At 44.3% G+C, this 22889-nt stretch overlaps 1 protein-coding gene across 1 annotated transcript in view; it reads right to left on the bottom strand.

Moving 5' to 3' along the window:
- scarb2b (scavenger receptor class B, member 2b) overlaps positions 1 to 22889 on the bottom strand; it is a 68851-nt gene that overhangs the window by 10727 nt on the left and 35235 nt on the right. The window contains exon 8 of the mRNA XM_056290606.1: positions 4936 to 5114. Coding sequence (XP_056146581.1) covers positions 4936 to 5114 — 179 coding nt within the window. The remainder of the gene's footprint in view (positions 1 to 4935; positions 5115 to 22889) is intronic.

Raw genomic sequence — 22889 nt, 5'->3', positions numbered from 1 at the left:
TGTGCTGCATGGCGGGTCGGTTTCTGTCTCAATGAATTTACCAACCACTGTTCTGCTGACAAGCTTATAGAGTATAGATTATGACTAATTGATGACTTAATTGATTATGACTAACGACTATTGCAAACTGTTCTCTTCTCTCACATGTCTTTTCTCTCTCTCTCTGAACGATGTCTTCCACTTTCTCTTTTTCTGTGTGTGAATGGTGTCATGCAGGCGGTCCTCCTCCCAGGTCTCCGTGGTGATGGTGGTCGCCACTTGGACGCTGCCTGGCATTCCTCTCATCATATTTTCTTTTTATATATCTTATAAATCCATATAATTGTGTTATCCTGTTTCAATGTTATATCCATCTCTTTCTCTGATGTGTGACTAATGTCTTTTCTTGTCTCCTCCTGTGTATGTGAATGGTGTGATGTGAGTCCCCCATGTGTGCATGTATAGTCTGTCCTCTTGTCAGGTCTACATGGTGGTGGTGGTGGTTGTGTGGCTCAGATCCTGGGCTGTTCCAAAGCCATCTGGACACTGCTTGGCATCCTCCTCATCATATTCTTCATATATATTTTTAATTCCATTGTAATTCTGTTATCCTCTTTCAATGTTGTATTATGTAAATTGTGTACATACAACATTCATTGCACGTTGTCCGTCTCGGGAGAGAGATCCCTCATCTGTTGCTCTCCTTGAGGTTTCTCCCTATTTTTTTTCCGCGTTAAAGGGCTTTTTTAGGGAGTTGCTCCTTATCTGATGTGAGGGTGTAAGGACAGGATGTTGTGTTCCTGTAGAGCCCCCCTGAGGCAAATTTGTAATGTGTGATAATGGGCTATAGAAATAAAATTGACTTGACAGTAACTCTAATGTAGTGTCTTATCAGCAATGTATCATTAAATCAAAACTGATTATAATTTCATAACTCATAACTATGACTATGGCTTGGAAGTGTTTACAAGAAGAGCAAAAAGCAGCAGAGGTAACTAGATAACACTCCTTAAGAGACAAAGGCTAAAAGTAATCTGACCTCTTACCCCGGACCCCACAATGTGTTCCTCTGTTTTTCAACCCCACAAAACACACAACAGGTACACAAGGGAGCTAAGGCCTCGTGCAGAGAATTAATTAATTGGCTTGCTAGGACATTGCACAAATAATCTTGAATCCAAGTTCCTTCCTTACATTGCCTATGGGACACATCACACTTCCAGCCTATGGGCCAAGTGGGTGGGTCATGGGTTAGATCCTGTGCTCAGCCAAGTGACACATTCATAATGAGTATTGTCTATATAGATTTAGAAATGTGCTATTTCGGGCGTCCAGGTGGCATGGTGGTCTATTCCGTTGCCTACCAACATGGGGATCGCCGGTTCAAATCCCCGTGTTACCTCTGGCTTGGTCGGGCATCCCTACGGACACAACTGGCTGTGTCTGCGGGTGGGAAGCTCGATGTGGGTATGTGTCCTGGTCGCTGCACTAGCGCCTCCTCTGGTGGGTCAGGGCACCTTTTCAGGGAGGAGGGGGAACTGGGGGGAATAGCGTGATCCCCCCACGCGCTACGTCCCCCTGGTGAAATTCCTCACTGTCAGGTGAAAGGAAGCGGCTGGCAACTCCACATGTATCGGAGGAGGCATGTGGTAGTCTGCAGCCCTCCCCGGATCAGCAGAGGGGGTGGAGCAGCGACCGGGACGACTCGGAGGAGTGGGGTAATTGGCCGGATACAACTGGGGAGAAAAAGGGGTGGGGGGGAATAAATAAAAAAGAAATATGGTATTTTTATGATGGAATTTATTACTATTATGTATTGTATTATTTATTGCTATTATCAATACTATTGCATGACTGCTGCACTACTGTTAGTTTTAGTATTTGTATGTTTTTTTAATTCTCTTGCATCTATTCCTTTAGCCTTCTTTTAAAGTCTTTCTGCTGCTGTAGCACCTACATTTCACGGTCGGGGGATTAATAAAATTTATCTAATCTAATAAAATGCCCTGAGCACTTTAACTATGGCAGAAGTACACAACTGGAAAAATCCCAATCAGTGCGGATTATGCTCTATTGTAGTAAAACAGCTTAACAGTAGTGATGAAGTGGGACAGAGGTGAACGCTTTCCTACTCAGTTTTCCTATCCAGTGCTGTTTGCCAACAGCGCTGGGCCAAAACCCACAGGACACTCTAAGTCACCTGAGTGGCTGTTCCTGCAAATCAACAATCAACAAGGTCATTCACAGGCAGGCAGGCAGGCAGGCAGGCAGGCAGGCAGGCAGGCACACACACACACACACACACACACACACACACGCACGCACGCACGCACACACACACACACACACACACACACACACACACACACACACACACACTAATCCCCCTCACCTAAAGGGTACATTCTATTAGTGAATGCTATTAGTGAATTAGAGGGAGATATTACCCCATTTCTATTTCCGTGTTTGGTATTTTGTATGAAAGGACAATTTTATACCGTGGACACAAACAGGAAGATGATGCCTGCTCAGGACATGATCAGGGTATATCCAGGACCTGAATCAGGTGACTGGGCTCACTAATTTTGTCTGTCATTGAGTCAGGGTCAGATGGCTGCTGAGGTGTGGAGAGTACTAGAGAATAAGAAACCATGTCACATGAGTGTTTTTACAGGGTACAACTACTGGTGGTGACTTGAATGGAAAAAGCTAATTGACAATAGCAGTGGCAAAGAAGGCTACAGAAAGTAGAAAACAAAGCACGAAAAGATCAAATAAATGAATGCAATGGAATATGCAATAGATTACTTTTTTTACTACTTTATTAATCCCCCTTGGGGGAAATTCTTTCTCTGCATTTAACCCATCTTAGCTGTGTAGCTAGGAGCAGTGGGCAGCCACCGTGCAGGGCCCGGGGATCAACTCCATTTCGTCTTGCCATGCCTCGGTCAGGGACACAGACAGGATTATTAACCCTAACATGCATGTCTTCTTGATGGTGGGGGAAGCCAGAGCACCTGGAGACAACCTACCGCAGACACGGGGAGAACATGCAAACTCCACACAGTGGACGACCTGGGATGACCCCCAAGGTTGGACATCCCCGGGGTTCGAACGCAGGACTTTCTTGCTGTGAGGAGACAGCGCTAACTACTGGGCCACCGTGCTGCCCTACATGTTCTACATGTTCTGTATTCAGAATTTGTTCTTTTACTGGGTGATTTACACAGAATAAGCGAAGCTCAAACCCTGTTTTTATTCCATTAGTACATAGTTATTTTATCAATCTGGACTATGGAGTCAGGTTGCATAACACTAGCTGGCATCTTTACCACAGTTGGAAAGCTCTCCATAAACTGCTGTTGAAATTTTTGCCCGCAGCTGTCTGAAATTGTCCACCCGTTCAGTCATTCTCTATACCCTACTTATGAAACACTCATAGGGTACTCTAGAGAGAGCAATAAACTGAGATTTCAGACTCTACAAAATCATCATTTTGCGTCTTCTTGACCTGTCATGTGGTATTTAACAGTTAAAAGAGTGAATAAGCAGAGCAGAGTACAGGCGAAGTGTAGCACTGTGGTATTTTTAGCATGGATTTGTGTACATGTGTTGTATACAACATTTGCAATTGCACTGTGGGCATATCTGAGGGCACTTTAAAGTGAATAAATTTCACAGTTAGAATTCAGACACTGAAACAAAAAGGAGGAAGGTAAAGAGAGTGCACTTTATGGTAAATAGGGGTGTTTACGGGCACGGCACTATTAGGACGAACATTGGTGCAGCAGCAAACACGCTCCAACTCAAACAGGAAAAAAGATTGAAAGGTGGTGACGATGTGGTGATCCTTCTGTTGGACAGATCTACCGATTCTACACTCAATATCAAAGTACAATAGTGTTCCCATATTGTTTTTGTTTTTTTTGGATGCTTTTCTCCACATTGACCTTGGTCAATTACCCCACCTCCCGAGCCGTCCCGGTCGCTGCTCCACCCCCTCTGCCGAGCTGGGGAGGGCTGCAGACTACCACATGCCTCCTGCGATACATGTAGAGCAGCCAGCCGCTTCTTTTCACCTGATGGTGAGGAGTTTCGCCAGGGGGACGTAGCACGTGGGATGATCACGCCCCCCCCCCCCGAACAGATGTCCCGACCGACCAGAGGAGGCGCTAGTGCGGCGACCAGGACACATACCCACATCAGGCTTCCCACCCGCAGACACGGCCAATTGTGTCTTTAGAGATGCCCGACCAAGACGGAGGTAACAAAGGGATTTGAGCCGGCGAACCCCGTATTGGTAGGCAACGGAATAGACCGCCACACCACCCAGACGCCCTCCAGTGTTCCCATATTGTGTAATGTAGTTTGTAACATATTATATTAGTTATGTTAGCTTTGGTCCAGGAATGCCGTCCTGAGTGTTAATTTAACTCAGAGAGTGTACAAATAGTCCATTTCTACAATCTCAGAGTTAAATTAACACTCAGGAAGTTAAATTAACATTCAGAGTTTTACTGTGGGTTGGAAATTGTTTACCAATAAGCAGACAGCAGACAAGCAACAATGGCTGCTACACCTTGTTTGTAGTTGTCTCTGCCAGACGGAGGGACAAATCAGGAAAATTGCAAATTTCAGCTTTAAAGTAGACAGTGATGAATCACAGCCCAGCATGAAGCATCGGATCATGGCCTGAAGGTGGTGCTGCCATTGTCCCCTGGTCATGTTGCATATTAGTGCTAGCATTTTGAACTTGAAACGCAGCACTACAGGCAGCTAATAGAGGCAGTGCAGAGAGGAGGTGACAAAACAGAATTTTTAAGAGGTTTAAAACAAGGCAACCTGTGACAGTTGTTGGGTAAGAATAGGGTACATTTGCAAAGTTGAAAACTGTGAGATGGAAAATGGAGCAAGAAAGTGACTGAAAAGGAAAGGAAAATGATGATTAATGTGTACCTTTGCGACATGGGCTGACTTTGAGTAGGCCAGTCCCCAGGCACTCTTTAGGGCTGACGCAGAAGCCCTCATTGGCTGGGTTCTCCTCTTTACTGGCAAATACATCCCGTGGTGGGGTGAATCGGTATGCTGGGATCCCTTTCACGACTACATCTTTTTCAAACTCTAGGAAGATGGACCTGGAAAGCAAAGCAAGCAAAACTGCTGCATCACAGGTTGTGGGAGGAATGCTTTTTTCCCCTCATTCACTGTTTTTTGCAGCTGTCCCCTATATAAGATTGCTTCTTGTCAGCATAGTCTGGAGAAATCACATATAATCAGCATTGTTAGCGGTTCTTAATTATATCTAAATGTTGTTGAAATCTTAAATCTTCCCTGAGGATTGTATTGTGAACAATACAGCAGTGTTTTATGTATCTGTGGTTATGTCCAGTCCGGGGAATCATTATAGTTCTTAGCGAAAACAAAGAAGCCTATACAGCCTCAGTGAACCAGCAGGGAAGATATGGCCCTTTGCTACAACAGCCTACTTATTGTGCAACAATACTGAACTGAACTCTTCCTGGAACTTCATGAAAAGAGCCAAATACACCGATCTTTGCGTTTTATGTTTAATATGATGACCAATATTAAAGAAAAAAAGTTCCTGGAAACACCTGGACTGTAGTGCTGATAAGAGGAAGAAAGAAAGACAATTCAGAAATATATTTTCCAGTATTAATTCAGATTTGGTGTGGCTATTTGTTTCTGAAAAACCGGGCTTGTGTTCAAGTCCTCATTTATACGCTCCCTTTTTATTTTTATATGCATTTCATCTGTTGTTGATTGATTGATTGACTGATTGATTGGTCAGTCAATCAATTGGTTTGCTGATTGGGTGGGTCAGTCAATTATAGTGACAAATCATTCGATTTAATTTCTAATATTTCCAATATTTTTTAATACTAAAGATCAAGTTTTTATCTCTCATGTATAATGATGTCCCAAGACAGGGTGGGTTAAAAACATGAGGCAAAAGTTAGTGTTTGTTTGTTTGTGAGGTAGACAAAATGATGGAGTATTTGTCTGTGAATGTTCTCATTCATCCAGGTCATGGTTATCCATAGGAATTGAATCAAGTGCAACTGGACTTGGTATATATCCGTGAAGACGTTTCGCCTCTCATCCAAGAGGCTTAATCAGTTCGTGCCTTTCTGACTACCAAGCTAGTCTAACTGGCTGGTGATGAAACTCAGATATTTATCCTCTTTGGAGTCGTTATCAGAGCTAATGATGTCCATGGCTCTTTGTGTTCCGATGTGTAGCAATGCCCGTCGTTATCAGAGGTATTGATATGTGTGGCTCTTTTGTGTTCCGATGTTTAGCAACGACGGTCGTTGGGGGTGTTACGACCGTCGCTGCTTAACATCGGATGTAAAGGAGACCTTCTATGCTGACCTGGACAATGTTCTCATCAACGTCCCCAAGGAGGAAAAGCAAATTCTGCTTGGAGATTTCAATGTCAGAGTGGGATGAATTACAACTTGTGGTGAGGCATAATTAACAAGGAAGGAGTTAGAAACACAAAGTCCAATGGCATCCTGCTGATAACAACATGCTCAGAACACAGCCTAACCATCATCAACACACTCTTCCACCAAGAGAACAAATATAAAACAACCTGGATGCACCCTTGTTCTAACATTTGGCACCTCATTGACTACATTATCATCCATCAAAGAGACCGACGAGAGGTACTTAACACCAGAGTGATGATCAGTGCAGGTGACTGTTGGACTGACCACCACCTTATCTGCTCCATCCTGTCCATCCACCTTTACCAGAAAAGAAGGGTACAGAAAAAGCAGAACCGCCCAGAGCTCAACCTTGAACGACTGACTGATACCTCCTCTTGTTAACAGTTCCAGGCCATGCTCAATACCTCAATGCCCAAGCAGTATCCAGATGATAGTGAAAGCCAATGGGATATGCTGAGGAATGCTATCGCTGGACCTGTAAAACCACTCTTGGACATAAAATGAAGAACAACCAAGATTGGTTTGATGAGAATGACCTGGAAATCCAACAGTTAATCAACATTAAGAGGCAAGCCTTTAACAACTGGCAGAATGATATCAACTGCCAAAATAAACGAGCTGCCCATGCAAGAGCAAAGTCAGCCGTCCAAAGCTGGGTCATGGAATTGAAGAACCAGTGGTGGATGAAGATGGCCCTTGAGATCCAACACCTTGTAAACTCTGGGAATACCCAGAGGCTTCTTCTATGCTACTAAAGCAATATACGGTCCCAGCTACCACCGTCTAACCCCCTTTCACTCCAAAGATGGGTACACACTGCTAACAAATGAGTCAATCAAAGAGAGGTGGAAAGAGCACTACTAGGACATTTTAAACCAGGACTCTAGCCCTGAGATGGATGCCCTCCAACAACTCCCTCAACAACCCAAAGAGGAGGACATGGAAGCACCACCTAGTCTAAAAGAATTCCAGGATGTCATCATGAAGATGAAAATCAACAAGGCTAATGGTCCTCATAGAATACCAGCAGAAGTACTGAGGGGAGGTGGACCTACACTTCTCAGACATAACCATGCCCTGTTACTTAAATACAGGAAGAAGAGGAAATCCCTGTGCAACTTAGGGACACACTCATTGTCTCAATCTTTAAGAAACGGGATAAAGCTGAGTGCGTAAACTAAAGCGGTATTTCCCTGCTTTCCACCACAGGGAAAGCTCAGGCTAAGGTCTTGGCCAACAGACTCCTCCTAATATCAGAGGAAATTCTGCCTGAACCCCAGGGCAGTTTTTGTCCTAACAGAGGCACCATGGACATGATTTTTACTGCTCACCAACTCCAAGAAAAAGCCCAGGAACAGAATCAACCATTGTACATGACCTTAATAGTCTTAACCAAAGCTTTTGATTCCATAAACCGCCAGGCCCTCTGGCTAGTTCTGTCAAAAATAGGCTGCCCTGACAAATATATCAGTGTACTACGACTACTACATGACAATATGTCAGCTAGAGTACTCAGCAGTTATGGAGACGAGACAGAGTCCTTCAAGGTCTACACAGAAGTTAATCAAGGCTGTGTCATTGCCCCAACCCTTTTCTCTATCTTTATTGCCACTATGCTCCACCTCATGGGCAGCGATCTGCCTCAGGGAGTTGAAATCATGTACAGAACTGATGGAAATGTTCTGAACATTAACATTCAGGTCTAAAAGTAAAACTACCACTACATCCATCATTGAGCTGCAATACACTGATGGCAATGCCTTGGTATCCCTTGTAGAAGAGGAACTACAGAGCATACTGGAAGCCTTCGCAAAGGCATACCAGCAACTTGGCCTGCCCATTAACATAAAAACGACCCATATTCTCTACCAATCCCCACCCAACAGAAATATGCCTGCTGTGCTCCCATCCATCTCTGTAGACAACACCAGACTCGTTAACATAGAACAGTTCCCATATGTTGGCAGCTTTCTATCCTCCAAAGCAAACATTGACCTTGAAATACACCATCGTCTTAGTTGTGCCAGTCGGGCCTTCTCTAGATTCAGTAAAATGGTTTTTGAAAACCACAACCCTCAGGCCAGAACAAAAACTCTGGTGTACAAAGCGGTAGTACTGCCCACCCTACTGTATGGGTCAGAAACATGGACCACATATAGCAGGCAGCTGAAGGCAGTCGAGGCATACCAACAGCGATGCCTCAGGACGATTATTAAGACCAGCTGGCAGGATAAGTGAACGAACTTCAGCATCCTCGAGGAAGCCAACATGCATACTATAACTGCCATTATTGCACAACATCAGCTGAGATGGACTGTCTATGTCCTCTACACACCTGACTGTCACCTCCCAAAACAAGTCCTTTACTCTCAGCTTGTGACAGGATGCCGTGCCTCAAGAGGACAAAAAAAAGAAATAAAGATAACATATAATAATAATAATAATAATACATTCTACCTGAGAGTTAATCAGTTTGACTTTAAAGATGACGTACAGGGAGTTAGATGTAAACTTAAATAGAATAAGCATTTCATCCTGGAGCAGGGAGAAGTTGAAAAGTCCTTCCTTTCTCTAAAGATAAAAAAGAGCCATGCCAATATCAGTTACAAATTACTGATGTCTTGTGCAAGGCAATTAAGTTCTAGATTTTCTATTTTCAACATGTCTCTGAACCTACAACATGTACCTAACCTGTGGAAGCAGGCTCTGATCACTCCTGTTCCTAAAGGCAACAGCCCCAAAACTTTTAATGACTTCAGGCCGGTCACCCCACTTCCCTTGTAATGAAAATTTCTGAAAAGCTTGTGAAGACAGAGCTTTCAAGGGAGACCGAGCATATACTCGACACTATGCAATTTGCATATAGGATTCACATATAAGATATAGGATACCGTTTATTTAAACACCTGGAGGGGAATAAAACCCATGCGAGATTGTTTTTTATTGATTTTTTTCAGCCGTTAATACTATCCAACCCCACATTTTAGCAATGAGACTGGCAGAGCATTTTGAGTTGAGTCACATTCTTGTGGGTTGGATAATGGCTTTTTTTTTTTGACAAACAGAACACAAAAGGTGAAGGTGAACAGCATTTTATCAGATTCATTATGTTCTTATACTGGCTCACCCCAGGACTGTGTTCTCTGACCTTTACTTTATATTCTGTACACAAGCATGTGCCAAAGCAAGCATGAGAACAGGACCATATTGAATTTTTTTTGGATTTCCCCCCCATTTTCTCTCCAATATTTCATGGCCAATTACCCCACTCTTCCGAGCTGGCCTGGTCACTGCTCCATCTCCTCTGCCGATCCGGGGAGGGCTGTAGACTACCACATGCCTCTCCGATACATGTGGAGTCGCCGGCCGCTTCTTTTCACCTGACAGTGAGGAGTTTCACCAGGGGAATGTAGCACGTGGGAGGATCACACCATTCCCCCCAGTTCCGTCTCGACTGCTCCGACCGACCAGAAGAGGCGCTAGTGCAGCGACCAGGACACATACCCACATCCGGCTTCTCACCCGCAGACACGGCCAGTTGTGTCTGTAGGGATGCCCGACCAAGCCGGAGGTAACACGGAGATTCGAATTGGTGATCCCCATGTTGGTAGGCCAAGGAATAAACCACTACGCTAACCGGACGCTCCCCTCTGATACTAGGATGATGCTAAAGCTATCATTCTTTGGGCATACCTGTCGTCCAGGTGGAAGTAAATTAACAAAGACAGCGATTTTGGGAACTACATCAGCAAAGTGCAAGAGAGGCCAACCAAAAAGGCAGTATTATGATGACATCAAAGAATGGCTTAGCGTGAAAATATCAGAGGCAACAAGAGCCGCTCAGGACAGAAAGAACTGGAGGAGAGTTGTTTGGCAAGCATGTCATCCTGATGGTGCTGGCAACCTTCGCTAATGAGGAGGCCTTGAAGAAGAAGAAGAAGAAGAAGGAGGAGGAGAAGGAGGAGGAGGAGGATGCTTGTTTTAATTTATTTTGTTTGATGTCTTTTGAATCTGCATTGCTGTTTGTTTTTAACTCTGGAATGCCGAATCTCCTGTCTGCACATCTAAATTACCCTTGGATAAAGACACTTGAACCTTGATATTTTTATTTACACATTTACACGTTAAAAAAACTAGATGTAAGCCCACTGGGCAGTAGTCAAAGGAGTGGATGATTGAATTATGCTCAAATAAAGCACAAAGTAGTCCTTCATCAAATAACATCAAGTCGCCCATTTCAAGATTTTATCTTCCATGATCCACGAGTTAGGCACATCCATCCATCCATTATCCAAACCACTTATCCTGCCGCCCAATGACTGCTGAGATAGGCTCCAGCATCCCTGTGACCCTGAGAAGTTAGGCACAGTAAGCAGTAAATAATTATAAAAATGTATCTAATTGTTGTAGCCGCTCCCAGTTCCAGCCACTGCATCCCTGGTTTCCATGTCTCCCGTCTTGTCCTGTTCTGACAGCACCATCCCAGCCCTGGGTCCTGTACAGTTTTCCTCTGTTATCCATTTGCCCCATAGCTGTTGTTGATTATTCAGTTTGGTTTCTGTGTAATTAAGTTCGGTTGTTTAGTTTGTTCATTGTCAGAGCGTTCCACAGCTGTCCCATGTCACAACTATGTTACCATGTCTGTACCATGTTCTCGTCATGTGTGTTCCTGATACCCTCATGTTTCCTACCAGTAAACCTTATGTTTCACCTATGACTCCTCAAGTCCTGATCCTGCCATGACACTAATAAAACTTATGTTAAATAAAGCGGGCTTTAATGTCCGCCAGAGCCTTGGCAGTGTGCTTCTAACCCCTCTTTCTCACCTGCCTCTCTACTTGATTCCCATCTTCCTCGAAGTTTGCTGACATGTCAGAAAAAAAGGTCCTGGGTAGAGCGTTAAAGGTTCCTATTCATGGGTGAGGCTGCTACAAACGTGAGTTTGAGCCACCATCTTCCCACACCTGAAGCAGAAAAGCAAGTGTGGGCTTGCTTAGCTAGTACTTGGATGGGAGATCTGGGAAAATTGTGTCGCTGCTGAAGGTGGTGCTGGTGGGCCAGTAGGAGGCAGTCTTTCCTCTGGTCCTAATGTAATGACTTCTAAGATCTACTGTACATACTTTGTGGTACTTCATTTACCAGCATGCTTTGTGTCTTGGACATTTCCTATGTTCTTGTGGGTTTCTAAACATGTGGACCAATGGGATGTATTTGCTCTTTGTATTTTTATTTGAATTTTGTTATTAGCCAATGATGTGGTGTGGAGTTGTTATGCCCGCGAAATCGCGAGGTTCGCAACGGTCGATCTCCTCACGGAGAGGGAGGAGTTTGAGATTCCAAGCAAGACTTCGAAGAGAGACGTCCATTTTTTTCTATTGCTCCGTCTCAGTACCTGTTTCGCGGAGACTTTATACACAGCCCGTGTACTAGGCCCGCATTTGAGTTGAGGAGTGTTGCGATTGGCCCGCGGTCGTATGCTTGCTGGTGGGGTTTGTTTTAGTCCGATTATTTTGTTTATGCCCCATAGCCAGTGTCGCCGCTAGCTAGCTAAGTGGATTTAGCATCCAGTGCTAGTGTGTTAGCCGACTAGAGTTGTGGAGGCTAGCCAGAAGTCATCGGGCTGCGCTGGACGGTGATCTAACTTGGGGAGCCGCTTTGCTCCAGTCCTGGGACCTGTCTGCTGTTCAAAGAGGACTCGCTTCATCTGCTCTCCGGCGCTGGGCCCACCGGAGGACCACTATCTTCGCCAGGGTTGTCTGAACATTGCAACCTGTGGCCATCTTGCGGGTGGAGGCCGCTACCGGGGAGTCGACACCTGCCAGCTGCTAGGCTAGCACTACGCCTTCCATCCTCTGGACTGCACACAGCCTCCCGGTCGAGGGAGCGATGGGTTGTGAGTAACCCGAAAATTTCATTTATACTGGGCATCGTAGCGGTGGCTGCCTTGCCCTCCGCTCAGAGAGCTGTTTTATGTGCATCAACGGGGCCCCAACGGAAAGCGCTGGGTATTTTTGTGTTCTTTTGATACTTTCTTTCTGTTTATTGTGACCGGTTGTCACACCCTGCGTAATTCCAATTAATGTTTATTTAATCAACAATACTACACTCGTGTGGTACTCTCTCTCTCTCTCTCTCTCTCTCTCTCTCTCTCTCTCTCTCTCTCTCTCTCTCTCTCTCTCTCTCTCTCAGTATTATCAAATAAATCCTATTATTATTAATTATAGTTCTGGTGTATTGGCAGCTCATTTTTCGCTTATGCAAAGCCTAGGTTACTTATAGAGTGCTGGTAATAAGCTTGTACAGTAATTCAGTACACAGCAGGGTTATAAGATCTGCATTAACCACATGTTTGTTTTATTCTGGGAAGATACACCATTCACTCAGCTTAGGTAAGTGTAGTATTTTCACAGTGGAGGCACCGCGCTACTAAATTGATTATTATCTTGGTTAATTATTTCTATTATCAATTATCACTAATATTGTCATTAGTGGCACTAGCCTACTAGTACACAGGAGGTTCAGCCAGCTCACCATTCCACTGCTGAGAACTCAGGATCCTGTTGCGCTATTGATTTGTATTGTAACACTTTAGTAACTGGTAGCATTAGGCTTTTGTCTTGTTTAAATGTGCTTGGCGTTGCCCACCAGTGAAAAAGAGGTTACACTAATAAAAACAACAAAAATCAAATCCCAATGCCCCACAGTGCAGTGATGGGGACACTGTGCTGTGGAAGATGCTGTCCTTCAGATGAGATGTTAAACCGAGGTCCTGACTCACTGTGGTCATTAAAGATCCCATGGAACTTATCACAATGTGTAGGGGGTCCCCGGTGTCCTGTTAAAATCCACAACCTGGCTCTCTCCATCTGGCCACCTACTCATCCCTCCATGTAATTTGCTCAATTATAACTCCCTCTCCACCTCAAGCTGATGTGTGGTTGAGTGTTTTGGCGCAAAATGGCTGCCGTGCATCACCCAGGTAGGCACTACACAACGATGGTGGTTGAGGTGAGTTTCCCCCTTCACTGTGAAGCGCTTTGGATGTCAAAATAAAGCGCTATATACATGTAATCCATCATCATCATCATAAAATGTCAAAGTTAATGAATAAGTATCATAAAAAGATAGAAAATAAGAAAAAGGTCTCATGTTACCCTTGCTTTTCACTGCATGTTAGGTCTTCTTGTTCATGTACGTAGTTTCAGTATATACTAAATCGTTTTATACTATAAGCTCTTGATATATCTCCGCACCATCTTTTCATCTATGGTTTTACATAAGCATAACTAACCATTGGCTGGTCTTCAGCAAATCCTAAGATTTGATCAGTCTAACCTCATTTGACAACTTTATTTTGTCAATATTTACTCAGCCAAAACCCTGCCAAAATGCAGAAGCCATGAACAGAAAAATAAGCACATCTTTGCTATGTCTATATCAGTCAAGGCAGTAAATCAGAACCATGTAGTGTTAACAAGTACAGGTAATTATCTATCAGAAAGGGCTATCACCTGCATATAAAATATCAAACTCTACCGGTCTGGCCATGGACATTTGTGTAGACACACCATGCAAAATACAAAATATATATGTGATGATTAGTGCTTGACAGTCTATGAAGGGTTATAAAGCCATTTCCACAACAGTAGGTGTTTGTCCGTAATCCACAAAATAATGGTTGACAAAAAAACAGTGAGAACATCATAGCCAAACATGGTGGAGGATGGCTGATGATTTGTGGCTGGTTTGAAGTTGTAGGACCTGGGCACGTAACAATGTCATCAAATTGTTTCTATACTTAAGTACTCTATGGGATTATCTAAGCACAACAGAGACCAGAATTGTAATGGCTAACTCAAAGTCCAGATCCCTGCCCCACTGAGATGCCTTCAATCATCAATGACATAAAGCAGTTTTGTATTGAGGTGGGCAAGAATTCCCCCAATACAACACAAGATACCTACATGTTTAAACTCAAATGAAGTAAGTAATGACCAAGGGAAATATATTAAATGTAATAAGTCATATAGATTAGTTTTATCTACTGTTTGGATAAGGTGTGGGTTAGAAATAAAGGTGTACTTTCTTCATCACATCAACGAACTTGGCTAAAAATGTGATCACATTATGATATATGTAAAGCAGAAGTTAAGAGTGAAAATGATTTAGGTTGAAAAAAACAAAAGAAAAAAAAACAGAGCAGTCATCCCGAGGGACACATTTTCCATTGCATACTGGAAAAAAAATAGTGAATAATTCCTACCCTTACTATAAATAGTGCCTCAAAAGTCATGCATTCTCTTGGGTTGTAGAATAGCCATGTAATGGGGGAAGGCAGAGCCAAATAAGCATATTTAAGCGGGAAACTGGGGAAACGTGGACCAACAAAATGTAAACACCAGTTGCTCAAGAGTTTTCCCTTGGGCTGGAGAGTATATTGGTGCAGTTTGAGGTCACTACTATATGCTTCTCAACATGGATGCTATCGCCTCTGACATGCTGGTGTCTTTCATTATGGGGATGCTGTCATGCATGTTATTTCATAGAAAGTACCATTTCAAATAAGTGCTCCCTGGGCCTTCACCCTTAACCTCATGAAGCCAGAGGAACTAAGTCAGGTGATTGAGGAAATCTCATACCAAAGCAGAAGTGGCAGGCTGTGGAGCCAGCTAATATTCTCTGACACATCCAGCTCACAGCAAATAGAGGAGAATGCAGAGCAAAGACCTCCATTAATACACCTCATGGTCTGACCTTGGCTAGTCATTGCAATGGTATCAGAAACCCAGATTACTCCAGAAATGAGCTGGGAATGTTGTAAATGGCTTGAACTATGTGGACAGTAACTGAAGTAGGGTACTAAAATGCATATTTGGTTTACAAAGTTATGCCTCTGATTACCCTGAGCAATTCAGCTGAGCGCTGGCTGTTGAAGAAATTGTAGAGTAGTCGAGCTAAACATTGACATGTTTGCAAGGCCGAATTTTGCCACAAGAGGACACTGTTACATAACCTCACACGAACAGGAACAAATTTTGGATCTGTGGAAACATAAAATCCGGGTGAAAATCAGTTTAAACCAATCTGCTCCTTCTAAAAAAATCTGGGTATTTTTTGGGGAAAATCGGTAAAAATCGAAAACGCTGAGCCTTGCATGTTTAGCATGGCATTTTGTTCAATGACAAATGGGAACGAAACTTTTCATCTACTTCACTCAAAAAAGAAAAAAGAAACCGTCACATTGTTTCAAAGGTCACCGAGACTTACAAGCAGCAATAACCAAATCAATTACTCCCAGCTTGGTCTGCAGGAAATTCAGCAAGTTGCCTGATGAGAATAGTTTTCTGTCCTCCACTGAGAAATAACTCCACCTGGTCACAAGTTTCTGGCTTCCGCCTTTGTGAGAGTCGGCTTCGTGAGATCGATAACTGCTGCTTATTCTCCTACTATCTACTACTACTTTCGGCTGCTCCCGTTAGGGGTCGCCACAGCAGATCATCCGTTTCCATTTCATCCTGTCCTCTGCATCTTCCTCTGTCATACCAGCCACCTGCATGTCCTCTCTCACCACATCCATAAACCTCCTCTTTGGCCTTCCTCTTTTCCTCTTCCCTGGCAGCTCCATATTCAGCATCCTTCTCCCAATATCCCCAGCATCTCTCCTCCACACATGTCCAAGCCATCTCAATCTTGCCTCTCTTGCTTTGTCTCCAAACTGTCCAACCTGAGCTGTCCCTCTAATATAATCGTTCCTAATTCTGTCCTTCTTTGTCACTCCCAATGAAAATCTTAGCATCTTCAACTCTGCCACCTCCAGCTCTGCCTCTGGTCTTTTCGTCAGTGCCACTGTCTCCAAACCATATAACATAGCTGGTCTCACAACCATCTTGTAAACCTTCCCTTTAACTCTTGCTGGTACCCTTCTGTCACAAGTCACTCCTGACGCTCTTTTCTACCCACTCCACCTTGCCTGCACTCTCTTCTTCACCTCTCTTCTGCATTGCCCGTTAGTTTGGACAGCTGACTGCAAGTATTTAAACTCATATGCCTTCATCACCTCTACTCCTTGCATCCTCACCATTCCAGTGTCCTCCCTCTCATTCACACATATGTATTCCGTCTTGCTCTTACTGACTTTCATTCCTCTTCTCTCCAGTGCATACCGCCACCCCTCCAGGCTCTCCTCAACCTGCGCCCTATTCTCTCTACAAATCACATTGTCATTGGCAAACATCATATTCCACGGCGACTCCTGTCTGATCTCGTCTGTCAACCTGTCCATCACCATTTTAAACAAGAAGGGGCTTAGAGCCGATCCTTGATGTAATCCCACCTCCAACTGGAAACCATCTGTCATTCCAACCGCACACCTCACCACTGTCACACTTCCCCCATATATATCCTGCAGCGCTCTTACAAACCCCAATTCCAATGAAGTTGGGACGTTGTGTAAAATGTAAATAAAAACAGAATACAATGATTTGCAAATCCTTTTCGACCTATATTCAATTGAATACACTACAAGCACAAGATATTTAATGTTCAAACTGATAAACTTTATTGTTTTTTTGCAAATATTCACTCATTTTGAATTTGATGCCTGCAACACGTTCCAAAAATGCTGGGACAGGGGCATGTTTACCACTGTGTTACATCACCTTTCCTTTTAACAACACTCAATAAGCGTTTGGGAACTGAGGACACTAATTGTTGAAGCTTTGTAAGTGGAATTCTTTCCCATTCTTTCTTGATGTACGACTTCAGTTGCTCAACAGTCCGGGGTCTCCGTTGTCGTATTTTGCACTTCATAATGCGCCACACATTTTCAATGGGAGACAGGTCTGGACTGCAGGCAGGCCAGTCTAGTACCCGCACTCTTACTAAAAAGCCAAGCTGTTGTAACACGTGCAGAATGTGGCTTGGCATTGTCTTGCTGAAATAAGCAGGGACGTCCCTGAAAAAGACGTCGCTTGGATGGCAGCATATGTTGCTCCAAAACCTGTATGTACCTTTCAGCATTAATGGTGCCTTCACAGATGTGCAAGTTACCCATGCCATGGGCACTAACACACCCCCATACCATCACAGATGCCGGCTTTTGAAGTTTGCGCTGAGAACAATCTGGATGGTCCTTTTTCTCTTTAGCCCGCAGGACATGACGTCCATGATTTCCAAAAACAATTTGAAATGTTGACTCGTCAGACCACAGCACACTTTTCCACTTTGCTTCAGTCCATCTCAGATGAGCTCAGGCCCAGAGAAGCCGGCGGCGTTTCTGGTTGTTTTTGATATATGGCTTTCGCTTTGCATGGTAGAGTTTTAACTTGCACTTGTAGATGTAGCAACGGACTGTGTTAACTGACGATGGTTTTCCGAAGTGCTCCTGAGCCCACGTGGTACTATGCTTTACAGAATCTACTACTACTACTTTCGGCTGCTCCCGTTAGGGGTCGCCACAGCGGATCATCCGTTTCCATTTCTTCCTGTCTTCTGCGTCTTCCTCTGTCACACCAGCCACCTGCATGTCTTCCCTCACCACATCCATAAACCTCCTCTTTGGCCTTCCTCTTCTCCTCTTCCCTGGCAGCTCCATATTCAGCATCCTTCTCCCAATATACTCAGCATCTCTCCTCCACACATGTCCAAGCCATCTCAATCTTGCCTCTCTTGCTTTGTCTCCAAACCGTCCAACCTGAGCGGTCCCTCTAATATAATCGTTCCTAATCCTGTCCTTCTTCGTTACTCCCAGTGAAAATCTTAGCATCTTCAACTCTGCCACCTCCAGCTCCGCCTCCTGTCTTTTCGTCAGTGCCACTGTCTCCAAACCATATAACATAGCTGGTCTCACAACCATCTTGTAAACTTTCCCTTTAACTCTTGCTGGTACCCTTCTGTCGCAAATCACTCCTGACACACTTCTCCACCCACTCCAACCTGCCTGCACTCTCTTTTTCACCTCTCTACTGCACTCCCCGTTACTTTGGACAGTTGACCCCAAGTATTTAAACTCAGATGTCTTTGTCACCTCCACTCCTTGCATCCTGACCATTCCACTGTCCTCTCTCTCATTCACGCATAGGTATTCCGTCTTGCTCCTACTGACTTTCATTCCTCTTCTCTCCAGTGCATACCTCCACCTCTCCAGGCTCTCCTCAACCTGCACCCTACTCTCACTACAGATCACAATGTCATCCGCGAACATCATCGTCCATGGAGACTCCTGCCTGATCTTGTCCGTCAACCTGTCCATCACCATTGCAAACAAGAAAGGGCTAAGAGCCGATCCTTGATGTAATCCCACCTCCACCTTGAACCCATCCGTCAATCCAACCGCACACCTCACCATTGTCACACTTCCCTCATACGTATCCTGCACCACTCCTACATACTTCTCTGCAACTCCTGACTTCCTCATACAATACCACACCTCCTCTCTCGGTACTCTGTCATAAGCTTTCTCTAAATCTACAAAGACACAATGCAACTCTTTCTGGCCTTCTCTATACTTCTCAATCAACATTCTCAAAGCAAACATCGCATCTGTGGTGCTCTTTCGTGGCATGAAACCATACTGCTGCTCGCTGATCGTCACCTCTCCTCTTAACCTAGCTTCTATTACTCTTTCCCAAATCTTCATGCTGTGGCTGATCAACTTTATACCTCTGTAGTTGTTACAGTTCTGCACATCGCCCTTGTTCTTGAAAATCGGTACCAGTATGCTTCTTCTCCACTCCTCAGGCATCCTCTCACTTTCCAGGATTGTGTTAAACAATCTAGTTAGAAACTCCACTGCCATCTCTCCTAAACATCTCCATGCCTCCACAGGTATGTCATCAGGACCAACTGCCTTTCCATTCTTCATCCTCTTCATAGCTGCCCTCACTTCCTCCTTGCTAATCCGCTGAACTTCCTGATTCACTATCCCTACATCATCCAACCTTCTCTCTCTCTCATTTTCTTCATTCATCAGCCCCTCAAAGTATTCCTTCCACCTTCTTAGCACACTCTCCTCGCTTGTCAGCACATTTCCATCTCTATCCTTGATCGCCCTAACTTGCTGCACATCCTTTGCAGCTTGGTCCCTCTGTCTAGCCAATCGGTACAAGTCCTTTTCTCCTTCCTTAGAGTCTAATCTGTCATACAACTCACCATACGCCTTTTCCTTTGCCTTTGCCACCTCTCTCTTTGCTTTACGCTGCATCTCCTTGTACTCCTGTCTACTTTCTTCATCTCTCTGACTATCCCACTTCTTCTTTGCCAACCTTTTCCTCTGTATAATTTGCTGTACTTCCTCATTCCACCACCAAGTCTCCTTGATGGTGCTTTACAGAATGATGTCGGTTTTTAATGCAGTGCCGCCTGAGGGATCGAAGGTCATGGGCATTCAATGTTGGTTTTCGGCCTTGCCGCTTACGTGCAGAGATTTCTCCGGATTCTTTGAATCTTTTGATGATATTATGGACTGTAGATGATGAAATCCCTAAATTCCTTGCAATTGTACATTGAGAAACATTGTTCTCAAACTGTTGGGCTATTTGTTCACGCAGTTGTTCACAACGTGGTGAACCTCGCCCCATCCTTGCTTGTGAACAACTGAGCCTTTCAGGGATGCTCCTTTTATACCCAATCATCACACTCACCTGTTTCCAATTAACCTGTTCACCTGTGGAATGTTCCAAAAAGGTGTTTTTTGAGCATTCCTCAACTTTCCAAGTCTTTTGTTGCCCCTGTCTCGGCTTCTTTGGAACGTGTTGCAGGCATCAAATTCAAAATGAGTGAATATTTGCAAAAAACAACAAAGTTTATCAGTTTGAACATTAAACATCTTGTCTTTGAGGTGTATTCAATTGAATATAGGTCGAAAAGGATTTGCCAATCATTGTATTCTGTTTTTGTTCACGTTTTACACAACGTCCCAACTTCATTGGAATTGGTGTTTGTACATACTTCTCTGCAACTCTCGACTTCCTCATACAATACCACACCTCCTCTCTTGGTACCCTTTCATAAGCTTTCTCTGAATCTACGAAGGCACACTGTAACTCCTTCTGATCTTCTCTGTATTTCTCAATCAACATTCTCAAACCAAACATCATATCTGTAGTGCTCTTTCATGGCATAAAACCATACTGTTGCTCGCTAACCATCACCTCTCCTCTTCACCTGGTGTCTATTACTCTTTCCCATGTCTTCATGGTGTGGCTGATCAACTTTATACCTTTGTAGTTGCTACAGCTCTGCACATTGCCCTTATTCTTGAAAATCGGTACCAGTATGCTTCTTCTGCACTCAGGCATCCTCTCACGTTCCAAGATTGTGTTAAACAATCTAGTTAAAAACTCTACTGCCATCTCTCCTAAACATCTCCATGCCTCCACAGGTATGTCATCAGGACCAACTGCCTTTCCACTCTTCATCCTCTTCGTAGCTGCCCTCACTTTCTCCTTGCTAATCCACTGCACTTCCTGATTCACTATCCCCACATCATCCAACCTTCTCTCTCTCTCTCATTTTCTTCATTCATCAGCCCCTCAAAGTACTCCTTCCATCTTCTCAACACACTCCTTGCTTGTCAACAACCTCTCAAGAGCAAGCAACCGGTTGTGTGACCTGGTCTGCAGTCACCTCTCCTGACTGCAAACCGGTTTTCACCCCTCACCTGCCCTGTTGGTAGTCCTACCGGCACAGCACCACTACTTTCAGCAACATTGTTATTCATGTTGGCACCAATAAGGCTAGAATGGAGCCATCACAGATCACACAGAGGAACATTGCCTTTGTCAGGGCTGGTGGGCAGCCTCAGTCACAGCCCAGATCAGCAGCCAGTCTCCTCACCTCTGTGTCAGACTGGGGGCTGCAAGTCGACTTGGGGGGACAACTCAGGTTCCCAGATCACATTATGACAACTTTGTTGATGCCAGACGTAGTGCTATCAGCCTCTTCAAAGCTGGTGGTCCTTACAGAGCTGACAGCTCCCTGGGAGGACCGGATGGAAGAGGAAAACGAGTGGAAGCAGTCCAAGTACCAAGAGTTGGTGGATCAGTGCTGGAGGGAGGCTGGAAGGCATGTTGTGAGCCCATTGGTGTGGGGTATGGAGGCCTTGCTGGCTGCTCACTGTGCAAGGTCTACACTCTACTTGACATCACTGGGGCTGCAAAAAGGAAAGCCATCAAGTCTACCATGAAGGCTGCAGAGAGGGCCTCCAGATGGCTTTGGATCAGAAGGAGTGATCTGTGGGCCCATGCTGCTGGGACACAAGCCAGGACTTGATCAACCCTGACTGGGTCACCTGAGCGATGGTGTATGATGTCGAAAGACCCGAAACTCCTGAGGACCTCAAGAAATATCACTGGCGATGTGTCCCAGTGCATCTTAGGATGTATCTTCAAATCATATAATAGCTGCATTAGGAATGAATGGTTCTGCTGGATGTTATTTTTTTGCATGTTACTGCTTCTAAAAGTGTATCTTCTGAATACTGTAGTCTTTTGAAGGCACCACTTGACTAGCTGGAACTTATCTGGCACTGTGTCCAATTAAAGCTTTCCAAATACTGTTCAATCAGGTCAACAAGTTAAATTAACTAAACAAGGAAGGAGATGTGTGATAGAGAGAGAGGTGGAGGGTGGTAGAGACAGAGAAAATAAGCGAGAGGACAATGAGTGAAAGTGAGAGAATCAGCATGTCTGTGAGCGAGCAAGATAGAGAGAGAGAGAGAGAGAGAGAGAGAGAGAGAGAGAGAGAGAGAGAGAGAGAGAGAGAGAGAGAGAGAATCTTTGCTTGACTTGAGGAAGAGAGTCTCTTGTCATGCTAGCTTTGTGTGATCTCGGGCTCTAGCCTCACAGAAGAGGCCTGCGATGAGCTCATGCTAAGTGATATCTCCTAATGAAATGTAGGCCTACAACTGTGCCTTGGGTTGGAAAGATGGAGAGCAAGTACCAAAAAGAAGCATGGGATATGAGAATCCCTATGTGTAAAGAAATATGTAAACACATGGAAAAACATGACATGTATACATGTATGTACCCCCCGGCAACAAACACACACACACACACACACACACACACACACACACACACACACACACACACACACACACACACACACACACACACACACACACACACAACATCTCCCACTCAGACTCAGACTCTGTGGTAAGTTGAGGCAAAGTCTTGCACCAGAAATAGGCCATTGCCTCAGCTTTCAAACTCTCTAGGTGTAATGTTGTGGATGGGCCACAAAGCCACTGAAGAACAACCACATCTCCATAGACTTTGAGAGACCACTGCGTGTATCAGTGACCCACATGAGCAGACCTTTCTTAACACTGTGACAGTAGGGCTTTCTAATTTTGGGACTTCATGATGGCATAGTTTGCCTTAGCAGATAATTCTTATGGTGCAATTACCATCATTATTGTTTTCTAGGTCAGTT

Source organism: Lampris incognitus, chromosome 12 (assembly GCF_029633865.1).
Source record: "Lampris incognitus isolate fLamInc1 chromosome 12, fLamInc1.hap2, whole genome shotgun sequence".
NCBI classification, from domain to species: Eukaryota; Metazoa; Chordata; class Actinopteri; order Lampriformes; family Lampridae; genus Lampris; species Lampris incognitus.
Note: the sequence above shows the minus strand (reverse complement) of the source record. Positions and strands in the feature narration are given on the sequence as shown.